The 14,845-nt window shown below is 40.8% G+C and overlaps 1 protein-coding gene across 3 annotated transcripts in view; it reads left to right on the forward strand.

Moving 5' to 3' along the window:
• The window catches only part of vldlr (very low density lipoprotein receptor), an 86,519-nt gene that overhangs the window by 32,579 nt on the left and 39,095 nt on the right, over positions 1-14,845 (forward strand). For all 3 annotated transcript variants that reach the window (XM_069677134.1, XM_069677135.1, XM_069677136.1), the window contains exons 5-8: positions 4,100-4,308; positions 10,827-10,989; positions 11,599-11,721; positions 12,557-12,679. In XM_069677134.1, the coding sequence (XP_069533235.1) occupies positions 4,100-4,308; positions 10,827-10,989; positions 11,599-11,721; positions 12,557-12,679 (618 nt within the window). The remainder of the gene's footprint in view (positions 1-4,099; positions 4,309-10,826; positions 10,990-11,598; positions 11,722-12,556; positions 12,680-14,845) is intronic.

Genomic DNA, 14,845 nt, shown 5'->3' on the forward strand with positions numbered 1-14,845 from the left:
GCTGCAGTATAGCTCATAAAGCCCGCGTCCTCCATGTTAACAGATGGGACATGAGTCAAAAAAATCAAAGTACATATCAGATACATTTTTCTCAAACATGGTTTCTGCCATAGTTAGTTCTTTTGCTGATTTACATCCAAGTGTTGATTTTTTTGACAAGTTTACTTATTTGATGCTGTAAAAATTATGATAGACAGCTCTGTTGACCAATACGACTCCTGTAGCCAATCAGTACCAGATTTGCAGAGTGGAGGATGATCAGTGAGAGGAAATGTAACTAAAACAATCACTAGTCATTGAAGTTTCCATACATGAGCGTTAACCTCAGCTATGGCAGAATCACAGTGTAAAAAGGGCTACAACAATCTGTGAATTAAGTTTTAAAATTGGGTTTTTGTACAGTTATCAGCAGCCTTTTTTTCTAATGTAATTTGACCTAGACTATACCAGCGCCAAGTCATGACTCAACATTTATTCTTATGCATTTTTAATGCATTTCATATTTTACTGAGTCATGTAGCACAGATAGTGAGTTCATTACCAGGAGCTTGCTGTTAAATGTCACGATGTTAGAGTAAAATGAGAGCTGATGATTACTTACTGTTACAGCAACGTTTGTGTCACTTGCAGTTAACTTTGATGAATCTTGAAAGCCCTGCGATAAACATGTCAAAGCTGCCGTCAGGAATCATCAGAGGAGATCACGTCTGGCTCCCTTTATTCACGTCCTGCTTTGGCCTTTTTATTAGTTCACATCATGTCAATGATTTGCCAGTGATTGATGTGCACTTGAAGACAGAGAAAAATGATAAACTATGATGTGGTCACAAGATCATTTCTGACCTTGTGTTGACGAGGAATGCCTGAACACATCATTAAACAACTGACCTGCCTCTTAGCACAATGGATTATTGGATCCTGACGGCTGCAAAAATGATTTCCTGTTATTTTGAGCAAACGAGGCCACATTTCTTCGCTGTATTTTGGGACTTTGACTTTCCATCTGATGTCCATGAATAACAAATTTTTGGAGTGAATCATTATAGACTCACTCAACTATAGCCTCTTTGCAGCTGCAGCTGTGTTGTACACCCTTTTTCCTGATTCATCTAGTGCCGAGACAACCTTGAACACACACACACACACACACACACACACACACACACACACGAGTGTTGTGATCTTTACAAGGGCAATGACGCGGTGTAGAGCTGTGCAGTAAGCTGTGTTTTCATCGTCTCGATATAAACATGCACGATAAATGCAAAAAAAAAAGACAAGACAAATAAGTCAAAACATTTTTTGCACATGCACCATACATTCAAACGCAGTATGCGGACGTTTGATCAATCAGATGGAGCTCTGGATACATGGGCCATACATTCACACCATTTAGCCATTGAATGAGGACCCAGCTAGCCAGCTGCTACCCTAACATTAATTATCTTTTTGGTAGGTACTGTGAGGTTAGCTAGCTAGCTAAGAAAGAAGAAAAGGGCAAGGACAATCGTCTAGAACAGGGGTGTCAAACTCAATCAGAGAGGGGGCCAAATTAAAAACTGGGTCGATGAAGACGAGGGCTGAACGTGGTCAACTTATATAAACCACGTCTTTAACAGAGGTATTATGACAAATTAGTCATACAGAAATATATACTTACGAATTCACAACAAACCAAGGGTATAAAAAAAAATGAGATCAAATTTAAAATAATCGACACATCAGCACCATTCATTTGTTTGTCTCCCTCCCTATCAGCAATTTTTCACTGAGTCATTTCCAAAAAAGATTTATCACATGCATCAAAAACAGCCAGAAAACTACATTTTTTCCCTCCAGAAAATCTTATGTGTTCTGTTTTTTATTCACAACACCATCAACAAAATAAGACTTTTTAAAATGTGATCAATCTGGTGAAAATGTGCAAATGTTTCAACCAAAAGCAGTCGACCTGTGATTAGGTGCAAAAAGAAAACATTTACTAAGTGCACTCTGCTCTTATTTGCCAGAGCCAGGTGCTTGGCATCTGCAGGTTCATTCATGTTTGGGGTTAGGTTCTGAGCTGCGGACACTCTCAGGGTGGAGGGAAGGTGTGCATTAGTTGCTTACACAGGCATGTGCTTCCAAACATTTGAGCAGCTTGTAGGCGGAGCTTGGGGCACTGTTTCGGAGTTCTGTCGGCTCCATTTGGGTGTTTACAGGTGCTCTTTTCATGTGAACTACAAACAGATTACTAAGCAGTTCAAATTTAAATTTCTGAGCAAAGTCGGCAAATCGCTGTGTGAACTCTGCCAGGTCCGCTCAGTTTATCAGCAAGATGCGCAGTTGGGAACACAGCGGTGGAGACCTGGTTTGTCATTGTCTGGCAACATGAAAAGTGACAAGTTTCCTCGCTGCATCTGAGTCTCCCACAGGGTCAGCTTGGCTTGTTAAGCTCTCACTGTGTCATACATGTCTGTGATCACAAAGTCCTGTTCCTCAAGCTCGAGGTTTAGCACAGTGAGATGCTCAGTTATGTTGCACAGAAATGCTCACACAGCTGGTGCTTGCAGGTCTTGATTGGTGCGCCCTTTGCTGCAGTACATTCTGGGATTCATAGTATCAGCAGGGTGCGCACTGTATATCGGCAGGCCAGTTATGATAGACATGATATTATCTCAGCGGCCAGAAATAACTGTGGGCCTTGAGTTTGACACGTGGTCTAGAAGTTTTGTATTGAACAGCGTAGGAAGTGTAAAGCTAATACGCACACTTAATTTCTCTCAGGACATATTGTCATCTCAATATTGAACAGTGTTACCGCTAATCAGTTTTTCCTCATATCGTGCAGGGCGACTGAAATGTTTTGTAGTGATGAGAGTGCTGCTAATTAAGTGGAACAGCTGATGTTTTGCACTTACTCAAGCATGCAAACTGTTTTCATGGATGTGTTCAGTTACGTCTCATCCTCTGGCTGTTTATCATAAAAACTGGCCAGAATAAACAAACTGAAAGCCTTTTGCGCAGAGCGCGTTGCTCTGCCTCAACAAGCTCAAATAATTGGTTTTGACAGAAGAGGCTGAAGCAGCCCGTAGTATGCTGGAAGATTTCATCCAACTGTCCATCAATGTTTTCCAGCTCCTCCTGGGGGACCCTGAGGAATTCCCAAGCTGGATGATAAATAGACACTTTTTAAATGAAGAAAATCTGTGATTCTAGTTGAAATGACAATTTTAACACAAACAAATTGACAAAATATAAGTTAAGATTGCCATCATTAATGAAAAACCCTCTGCTACCATTGGATTTCCATACTTGACATATGTGCCAACACTTTAATGAGTATGAGGGTCTTTCATCTTACATATGCTAATGTTGAGTAAGTACAAGCTGCATCCCTATGTATAATTCTGCAGCTAAAGATGCTAATCTGAGATATTTGCTGCTTAAAATGTAAGACAAGATGGCAATTAACAGATTTCTCCTCCTATTATCAGGGCTCCTGTTGTCCTTGAACTCTGTCGCTGGATGTTTTACTATGTTGTTGTATGACGCATGTTTTCAGGCCGTGACCTTCAACCCCACATATCTGTTAAAGTGAGCCGCCACAGGCCTGTGTAAATCACAATCTTTGTACCCAGGTTTTACATTCTCTCGTACTTGTGTAGTGTAAAACTCCCTCCTAATAAAACTAATGTTTTTATTAAGGAATGCAGGGAAATGTGGAAAACCATGGTGTTAATCTGTATTAATGACAATTACTTCTAAAGTGTATGGCAGTAAGGCTTTGTTCACAGGAGTATAATTACACCAGAAATCCATGTGCAGTGTTCAACCTCTCGGGCTACGGAGCAGAGTCCCTTTTGTGTTCATCTTTTATAAGTGACGTGTGACAGATTATACAGTGAGTGAGCAGCAGCAGCTGAAAGCCTGTGTTGTAAATGTAAACCAAATGTGTCCAAAGATTATGAAAGGGTCAGTTTCTAGATTCTAAAAGCCATTTTAGAATAAGATAAATGGTCTTCTAAAATGGCTTGTTTGACCTTGTGCTCAAAGTGGCTGAGCTGTTACCCCTCTAACAGTGCTGATATTCTCTTCCTCTGTCCCTAACTGCCTCCAGGTAATGTCACCTGTGCACCAAATGAGTTCACGTGCGCCAGCAGCCGCTGCATCTCCCGGAACTTTGTGTGTAACGGTGAGGACGACTGTGGCGACGGCTCTGATGAGGTGGAGTGCGCTCCGTCGTCCTGTGGTCCCAGTGAGTTCCAGTGTGGGAACTCATCGTGCATTCCAGCCAGCTGGGTGTGTGACGACGACGTCGACTGCCAGGTAACAAAGAAACCTAATAAACCTGCTTAAACAAACACTAACACGCTGTCACTAAATTAAGTGACATTAAAAACACTTTGTCCCAATCACAATCTCCCACACATCAATCAATCAATCAATCAAATTTTATTTGTATAGCGCCAAATCATAACCAGGGTTATCTCGAGACACTTTACAGAAAGAGCAGGTCTAGACCGACTCTTTGTTAAGTTATTTAAAGAGAGGCCCAACATGAATCCACCATGAGTAGCACTTAGCAATTCGGCACATTGGCAAGGAAAAACTTCCTTTTAACAGGCAGAAACCTCGAGCAGAACCAGACTCATGTTGAACAGCCGTCTGCCTCGACTGGATGGGCCGAACATGGGATAGAAGGAGATGCAGGACAGAGACAGACAAAGAGAGCAACAACAACATATGTTCTTGTTACCACAACAACATATGTCCTTGTTACATGAACAACAACAGACACATACTTATGGTTACAATGCCAATAATAGTGGTAGACTAGGGTGAAGATTGGCTAAATAAATAAATAAATAAATAAATTGGCGAGAGAAGCAGAGTAATGATAAAGGCTGAGGTAATCGTAATTGTAACAGTTGAAGTCAACAGGTCTACTATTAGCATTAGCAGCAACAATAATGATACTATGGGGAAGGCTGATGTTAGTAGTTGTTGCAGTCGAGCAGGTCCACAGCAGCAGGTGGTCTGCAGCAACGATCCTCAGGAACCTTCAAGACAAGGGTGCACAAGAACTCCCGGGAAGATATGTGGTTAGTAATGTTAATGGGACCAGAAGATATAGAGTTAATGAGCTGCATTAATATGACAGAGAGAGAAAGTCAGAGAGAGAGTCAGAGAGAGAGAGAGAGAGAAGCTTGGTGTGTCAGATCCCCCCGGCAGTCTAAACCTATAGCAGCATAACTATGGGCCCTAGCTATAAGCTTTGTCAAAGAGGAAAGTTTTAAGTCTACTCTTAAAAGAAGAGAGGGTGTCTGCCTCCCGGACCTTGACTGGTAGATTGTTCCAGAGGAGTGGGGCCTGGTAATTGAAGGCTCTACCTCCAACACTACTCTTAGAGACTTTAGGTACCACAAGCAGGCCTGCATCCTGGGAGCGCAATGTTCTAGAGGGGTAATATGGCACTATGAGCTCTTTAAGATATGATGGTGCCTGACCATTAAGAGCTTTGTAAGTAAGAATAAGGATTTTAAATTCTATTCTATATTTTACAGGAAGCCAGTGCAGAGAGGCTAATACAGGAGAGATGTGATCTCTCTTCCTAGTTCTTGTCAGCACACGTGCTGCAGCATTTTGTACCAGCTGCAGAGTTTTTAGTGACTTATTAGGGCAGCCTGATAGTAACGAGTTACAATAATCCAACCTGGAAGTAACGAATGCATGGACTAGTTTTTCTGCATCGTGTTGAGACAAGATGTGTCTGATTTTTGCTATGTTGCGAAGATGAAAGAAGGCTGTCCTTGATATTTGTTTTATGTGGGAGATGAAGGACATATCCTGATCAAATAGAACTCCCAGATTCCTAACAGTAGTGCTGGATGCCAGCCTGATGCCATCTAGGGCAGCTATATCATTAGAGAAAGAGTCTCTAAGGTGTTTGGGGCCGAGCACAATAACTTCAGTTTTGTCTGAATTAAGTAGCAGAAAGTTTCTAGTCATCCAGATCTTTATGTCCTTAAGGCATGCTTCTAGTTTAGATAGCTGATTGGTTTTGTCTGGCTTCATAGATAAGTATGAGTATCATCTGCATAACAATGAAAATTAATGGAGTGTTTCCTCATGATATTACCCAGGGGAAGCATATATAAGGTAAAAAGAATCGGTCCGAGCACAGAACCTTGTGGAACTCCATGACTGACTTTGGTTTGCATAGAGGACACATCATGAACATTAACAAACTGAGATCAATCTGATAGATAAGATTTAAACCAACTTAGTGCAGATCCTGTAATGCCACACATGAACTCACGAACTTGGAGGCGCAGTCCAAGTAGGTGTGTGAGTGCTTAGTGCTTTCCCACCGCTTTCCCACATCACCAAGTGCATGAGGGCTCTGATGCGGACTTTTCAACTCCAAAGTGCGTGAGTCAACTTCCTGTGAGTCCGCAAATCTGCAGACTTTCCTTTGGTAGTTACCCGGAGTTCAAAGCCAACTTGGTGACGTATGCAAACACGAGTAGTATTCAATAAAGTTTTTAAAAAAAAACAACTAAATGTGAACAAAGCAAGCAACGGCTAAAAATAATGCCTTTCTGACTTTTGGTATTTTGTTTAATTATGTAAACAATGTTATGTAAGACACGCAATTACATGCTGGAGGTTGTCTTTTTTTCATGGCACATCTTGTTTCCAGGCAACATGCGATGTCATGATAGTGTGTCCCATTCCTCATTTTTATGCAGTTTTCAAACCCTCACAGACTCATGCACTGCACGCCTGACGTCATTGAAGTCTGTGAAGGTTCAGTGCTCAGGCTTTAGGGTGGAGTTTGGGATTGGGAGACAGAAATTGAACTTTGGGAAGCCATTTTCAATTGAACTGGTTACTGGTCTGAACTGGTCCGCATCACCTCTAGATCTCTTAAAATAATAAATGGCGTGCCCCAGGGCTCGGTCTTAGGACCACTGTTATTTACAATTTATATTAACTTTAACGGTCATAATGCTTCCAATGAAAATTTTCACTTGTATGCGGATGTTAATTTCGTTTACTGCTCCGCTCCAACACAGTATCAGGCTCTCTGTCATTTACAAGATGCCTTTGACACTGAACAACACCCTTTCGTGAGTTAAAATTGAGCTTCAACTCAGATAAAATGAAACTTGTGATGTTTACAAACTCAAAGACAAAGCCTCTGAACCTGCCATCTATTTTTACATTTCAGAGCGATTTGATTGAGTCTGTGTCTTATAAACATCTGGGAATCTTAATTGATGACTCACTATCTTTTAAGGCTCACATTCAGCAGCTTGTAAAGAAGTTGAAGCTCTAGCTGGGCATCTATTTTACAAACAAATCATGTTTTTCTTTTGCTGCAAAAAGACTTGTTGCTGCTACTTTTATGCCCCTGATTGAAGATGGTGATGTTTTGTATATGCATGCACCTTCTCAATACCTTCACTCTCTGGATACTATATACCACGGAGCATTGAGGTTTATGACAAATCTTAAGGCCCTCACTCATCATCGCTCCCTGTGTGCTCGAGTTGGCAGGCCTGCATTGTCTGACCGTAGACTAAATCACTGGCATGTCCTTATTTATAAGGCAATTCTTAACTTGCTTCCCTCTCGCTTAGAATATGGCGGACACACCGGTAAAAATGTGAAATGATGACAACTGCAGCCGTTGTATTACACCACCAACACTATCAAAGCAGATACACATCAAAGCAGCGTAAATCTGGGTTTTTGCTGTGAATGGTAATCTACAGCTAATTCTAATCAGCAAAACCACAACTTTGTTTTTTCCACAGTTTCTGTTGGCAAACAGAGCCAACTAAGCAGTAACACACTGAACATTTAGCCATGAGAGCACAGGCACACAGAACTATCAGGAGAAAGTCCGAAACGGTAACACTGCCTGGACACTTCAGATATTTTCAGCCACTCCGCCATGAAACAACGCTGAACAGCAGCCGCATTGAGAACAAGCTAAGGTTAGCCTGGCTGCAACACTAACGTAACACAACGTCTTAGACAGACATCTTAGCAATTTGGAAACATTTTTGAAAACAAATACAGAGAGCAGAGAGGAAGCTGGGGTAATTACCTGTCGAGCAGAACTGCCTAACTCTGCATCGTTTTTTAATCCTTTCAGGTCCCGTAGCTCTCTCCACCTCGGAAATGCCGCTCCAATCTTTACTCTAGTTTCATTTCAGCCTCGGTCCAGCTCTCAGCTTTTGTGGACACAAACCGGCTGACGCTGCGCAAACTGAAGAAATTTAGCTTGACAGTGTGAGCGTGCGTGGAGGAGTGGTGCTGTGCAGCGTGTGATTGACAGCAGCTTGAGAGACTGCTCGCCTCTGATTGGTTGTTGTGTTTCGGGAGCGTTGGATTCTTACAAATGCCATTAGGAGCAGTAGGAGGGGCCAGAGGAACATGTTTTTTTTTTTTACAGATAATCTCATGTACTACTGCATGTTTAAAGTGACAGTTCGAGCAAATGTGACAAAAGTTGGTTTTAATAATGTTACCTACTGCAGCTTTAAGCAGATACAGTCCTGGATGTTATTCTCAAACTTTAAAACTTAAACCAGCCTTATTGCCTAATTTAAGAGACTTTTAAGTTCGGCTTAATAAGAAGGAGGTTTATCACCAGAGGTCGGCACATAAACGCACCCTCACATTTTTAATGTAGATTTTGCCTCACTGTTATAAACTGCCCAGTAAGACATGCCTTTGCACAAATATGCATGGACACACACCCTGTTCTGCAAGTTCAATCTTCATACCTGGTGTGTATTCATCTGCCTCATACTCACACACACACACACACACACACACACACTCACACTCACACTCACACTCACACACACACACACACACACACTCACACTCACACTCACACTCACACACACACACACACACACACACACACACACACACACACACAGACTCTTTGACACTCCTCACACGTTTTTCACACATGGCAGAACGAGTTTACCTGAGTCTGCAATTTGCTGCATACCTGTTAATTGGCTGTGTAGTTATCACTGTGACGGCCGCGCAGGAATATTGATGCAAACGCTCACACCCACAAATATTTAATTGCTGTGTTCAGTACAGAGGTCATTGTTATTCTTTCTCTCACACCCTGCCAGACCTGCGTCAGTGTTAACAGTTATGGAGCTTCAGACAAACACACACACACACACACACACACACACACACACATTCTCACACTCCATTAATCTGCTCCCACATGAGTCAGGCACTTTCTGAGATGATGAAAGTGTGAGAAACTCTTCCTGCTGCTCCTCCTGATCCCATTCTGTCAGATTGCCCAGTTTAAATTCTAATTAAAGAGGTAATCATCTGCAAGATCTGAGTCGTAAAAGCTCTCTGCCTTGTCGTTTCTGCCCTGAACGTCCCCCTCATCACCTGTCACTCAAAAAGCGTGGGCGGGCTGTGTTGTAGTTTTTTTTAATCCTGTGGTAATTTGCTCTTTCCTGCGGTGGCTGATGTCTGTGCGAAGCCAGGAAACTTCTTGAAATGTCTGTTATTGTTTTCTAAAGCCCTTGAATAGGGATATGTGATGCTAGGCCTTTATGAACGGTTTGTTACAATGAGGAGCTTTATTTTATCAGGATTGGCTGTTAGAAATAAAACCCATTAATTTGGTGCATTCTTTGACTGCTGTTATCTTTTGCGATCTGAAGGTCTTACAATAATTTAAATCGTTTTTTATTTTAGGTAGTTTTGATCGGGAGAGGTATATTTAATTATTGAAAACACGTCTATTTTTATGTAGTGTTTGGAATTTTGACTTGTGACTTGACTTAAAATAAAGCCAGTCATCCATTCATGACAAACTCCTCGTTATGGCAACACGCAACATCAAAGACCCCAGCTATCTAATGTGTTTGTTGTTTTTATAATGAAGGATTGTAGTCATTTATTGATGCTCTTTTTACTTTCAACAAATATGTAACTACTTTTAAAATGGTAACCTGCTATATCTAGGGACTGTAGTTTTGGTTTGGCATCTAATAATAATTGGCAGAGATGTGAACTTGAGGCCTGGTGACTTGGACTCGAGTCACTCTTTTGATGACTTGTGACTTGACTTAATAAAGCCAGTCATCCAATCATGACAAACTCCTCGCTATGGCAACACGCAACATCAAAGACCCCAGCTACCTGATGTTTTTTTCGCCACAGAGAACCCTCGTCACTCGTTACTAGTCAATACGCTCTCAGAGCAGACCATCATCATGGCTGCGTCTGTGCCAAGATAACAGATACAATTCATTGTCATACTTTTTTAACAAGTTATATAAATTGGCCAATAATATCATCATTAGACGGGCTGCTAACACCTTGTGTTTTCTCTTCATAAAGACCGGATACTACAGGTTAGAGTGCTGGATCTTGGGTGGAAAAAAGTGACTTGTCTCGGGACTTGACTTGCCTTAAGTAAGGACTCAACACAACTTTTCATAACCTGTGACTTGACTTGACTTGCCCAAGAAAATGACTTGAGACTTGCTTGAGACTTGGACTAAATGACTTGAGACTTTCTTGGGACTTGAACAAAGATGAGTTGGTCACAACACTGATAATTGGGTCCTAAAGCAATTATTTAATGCTAATCTACCAATTAATTTTGAATATATTAGGTTACATTTAAAGAGTAACTGCACACTTAAACATGTTTGAGCTGTAATCTAAATTATATTGCTGTACTGTGATGAAACACATCAATGCTGGTGTTAATATTGACAATTCTTACCAAATTACTCCCCCTGAAACATCTGTTCCCTGTCCCCCTGCAGGACCAGTCAGATGAGTCTCCGTCCCGTTGCGGCCGCCATCCGACGCCTCCGGCCAAGTGTTCGTCCAGCGAGATGCAGTGCCGCTCTGGAGAGTGCATTCACAAGAAGTGGAGGTGTGATGGAGACCCCGACTGCAAGGACGGCAGCGATGAAGCCAACTGTCGTACGTACAGACCAGCTGTCGTGAGCACATTGAAAACAGAACTTAGTTCATAACCATGTTAATTTCATTTCAACGACCATCTGATTTGAGATTTTAAACAACTCTTAATTATGTTTGTGGTTGAATATGTTTGTTTCGTATCTATACATATATCTATATTTTTTTATAAGGGTTGCATTAATACAAACAATTTCAGCCCACAATCTAGCTATTAGTATTTAGAAAAAAAACACCCAGCTTGGGCAGTGATCCATTATGTGCTGCTTTCTCATTACATTTGGCGTTAATTACTCGATTCACAATCTTTAATTATCCACCTGTCCAGTTATCTCCAAATGACTCCATGCAGTAATGAGAATGCAGCTATCGGAGTCATCACACATCCCTAGAATATAAGGTGATGTTTTCAGTTTGGGTTTTGCACAGCTGGTCGGACAACAAGAAACACGATCAATTTACACAGAGAAAAAACAATAAAAACGCGGTGGATAAATAACAAACATGATAGTTGACTGGTAAAATTCTTTCTGACTTTCGAACCACCAAATTGATTTGAGCTCCACTTTCCTGTGAAACTAAGCTGTGTGTGCATGTGGTTTTGTTTTGCAGCTGTACGCACCTGCGGACCGGATCAGTTCAAATGTGATGATGGAAACTGTATCCTGGGCAGCAGACAGTGCAACGGCCTCCGAGACTGCAGCGACGGATCAGACGAAGTCAACTGCAAAAACAGTACGCGCTCTGTGTTTGCAGCTTCACACACTGCTCTTTTTAATTATCCTGAGGACGTTGTCAGATGAAGAAGCATTCGCTTTTTTGTGCGATTGTCTTTGGATGTGTTCCTTTTGGTTTAAACGTCCCACCTCAGGCCGTCCTGAGGTTCAGAAGTCACGTGAGTTGTCAGTGTAGATACTGTGGGCATGCAAATGGTCTACGTATTTTCCAGATGATTTTATGAAGGAAAAAAACAAGTGGGCTGATTTTTTTCATACTGCTTCTTCAAAATACTGTCTAGTTCTGTCACAGACCACTTCAGGGTGTTTTAGTGCATTGTTGTATTTGTTTTTTTAATACAAAAGATACAAGTAACCTTCAAAACACCCCTCCAATTTTCCTAGTATCCATCCAGTTTAAATTTTACTCCGGTAGTGAAAACTTTTTGGGTTGTCCATTTTTGCTTCTTTTTAGTGACTTCAGATTTTAACTCAAACGGCGGAGATGGTCATTAAAGCTCCTGTCAAGAGTTTTTCGCAGGAGGAGGTTTTTTACACAGGACAAGTTCAGCAAAAGGATAAGCGGTAGAATATGTCAATTAGTTGGGACATTTTTGGATATTTGATTATTTGCAATAAGGCAACTGATTTCTTCAAGTTTGATAAAATAATCAATACTACTAATTTCTTTGGATGACATACGGAGGGACATTCTGGAGGCCTTTTAGCTTCGTGAACGTTAGCTTAGCATAAAAACTAGAGGCAGGGTATCTGGTTTTATTTTTTAAGGCAGCTGTGAGTAACTATGAAGGAATTTACACACTGTAAGTTAAACTCTTTGTATCTCTTTACAGTGACTCAGTGTAACGGGCCGGAGAAGTTCAAGTGTCGCAGCGGGGAATGTATCGAGATGAGCAAAGTGTGCAACAAGGCCAGAGACTGTCCCGACTGGAGCGACGAACCCATCAAGGAGTGCAGTGAGTAAAAGAAAACGCATTTACCGATGCTTCTTCAAAAGTCTAGTCGATGCTAAATTATCATCTTGGTCCATGATGACTTACTTTGAAAATTGTAGAGATTTTTGTCTGCTCTAAAAAAATAGACCGGCTGCAAATCACACAATTTAATCACGCTCAGAGCCGTTTTTGTTTGGGTTCTACTTGATGTTTTAAAATTTTAAATTCATGTAGATATTAAAAAATATAATATGTATAATATACTAAAAAAGCCTTTAGTTTACCATATATTTTGGAGTCAGAAGTGACCATATCTGGACGAGAAGGAGGAGCTGGAGAGGATCAAACCGCTAACCTTGGGCATAACTTTAAAATGTCCAATAATTTAGCATTTGCTAATATATTAGCTGCCTTTTAAGAGCTGATCAACAAGTGAGGTATGATGCTGGCAGACAAAGATAACTGCTTATTAGTGCTTATCACATAAATAAAATAATGCTAAAATTTCACATACAAAAAAAGCTTGCAGAAGTTTAGCAAGTAAGAGAAACTGCACAACAAGCCATATTATTTGTCCATTATTTCATGATAAATTCATCAAAAGGCACCAGCAATTGTAAATATGGCCGTTGATTTACATAAATATTCATCCCTGAATGGTAAAATGAGCTATAGAGACTAAAAGCAGGATGTAAACATGTTTGTTCTGCTGTGTAGTTGCACATTTTAACATGGGGATCTATTGGGAATAAATCGCTTCACGTCCGCCTCAACCACAGATTTTGGAGGTTCTGCGTTGGCCTAGTTTTTATCCCCAGAGGCTGCTGCTTTGTGTTCAATTAAACAAAGGATTGTCATGGGGAAGACATCACACTTGTCCTTTTTAGCACAATACTGTATTGGTATTGATTATAATACAGTCCCCCAACAGTCATAAGCAGTGACTGTGTGCAGTTTTCTTGTGTCTTGTAGTCACTGTGAGGTTATCAGGTTCAGTATCATTTTGAATGACATCCTCCAGTTGCTGTATAAATAAGAATATGTCACTGTAACCAACATAAATGAGGCAATAACCGACCGCAGTTGCAGGAAAGCTTGGATTTGTTCAAGACAAATAGGTGTAGACGACACATGAAATGATGAATGGAATATTGCTGGAGCCCTCCCACTTGAGTGGAGAACACAAGGGGACAAATCAACATGTTTGATTTGTGTATTTGCATATTAGCACTCGAATCTTTGTAAGTTTGAATAATCTTGTCGCTGCGATCACAGTGTGTTTCTGCAAATGTCACTTGTTTAAACGTCTCGAAAACACTCCCCCAGCTGGCAGCTCTAAATGTCATCGACATGAAACAGTTTGAACCAGAAATATTTGAACTTGAGCTCCCAGGATCCTGTTTCTGTCTATTTTGATGCTTCACAGCACCAAAACAAAAACAGAAGCTGTAACATTTTGATTTCTCCGGTCAGGTCCCTCAGTCTCTCTTTAGGAGACAAATTGCTTTTCAGATGTGGGCAGGAGAGTGTCCATGACATGACCTTTACCACTGCTGCACATTGATTTATGCTGATAATGTGTGGATTTTTAATATAAATGCCGCCCCATGCAGCTTCGATGCAGTTAAGAGAACGAATAGTGCGTCTAAATAATTCTCTTTCATGGATCAAAGAACGCCTTCCACAAGCAGAATACCAAACCTCACAGTGTGATCTGTGTTCAGTTCAGTCAGAGGAAAAGATTGGCATGCCACGTTTGTGATCAATTTTACGGATCAAAGAACTCAACACACTTACTCTTTTATTTATTCTAGTGTAAATGTTGCACAATGGGTGAGCTAAATAATGCCGCTTCAAGTAATGATGGGCTGCCTGCTACGTTGTATTGAAATAATGGAACTTGTTAGCTTATCCTCCAAATAATCAACCAAAAACAAGAGAAAAATGCAAACAATGGTTGGAGAGTATACATGGGCAGCCATCTTTATGTGGGAAACAATGAGGTGCAACATTAAAGGCACTGTTGGTCGTCTTCCATAACTTTTTACCTTTTAACCTATAACTGAAAAGAACGCAATTAATCAGTTAAACGGTTCATTTTTAACATCTCTAATCAGGAATCCTAAAACCTGTCAATCAGCATCTCAGCTGTTTTCATTTACAGACTCAACCAGGCGCTCATTAAAG

The sequence above is a fragment of the Semicossyphus pulcher genome, unplaced genomic scaffold, assembly GCF_022749685.1.
Source record: "Semicossyphus pulcher isolate SPU_LCO1_2020_fin unplaced genomic scaffold, fSemPul1.0.p SCAF_28, whole genome shotgun sequence".
Lineage (NCBI taxonomy): Eukaryota > Metazoa > Chordata > Actinopteri > Labriformes > Labridae > Semicossyphus > Semicossyphus pulcher.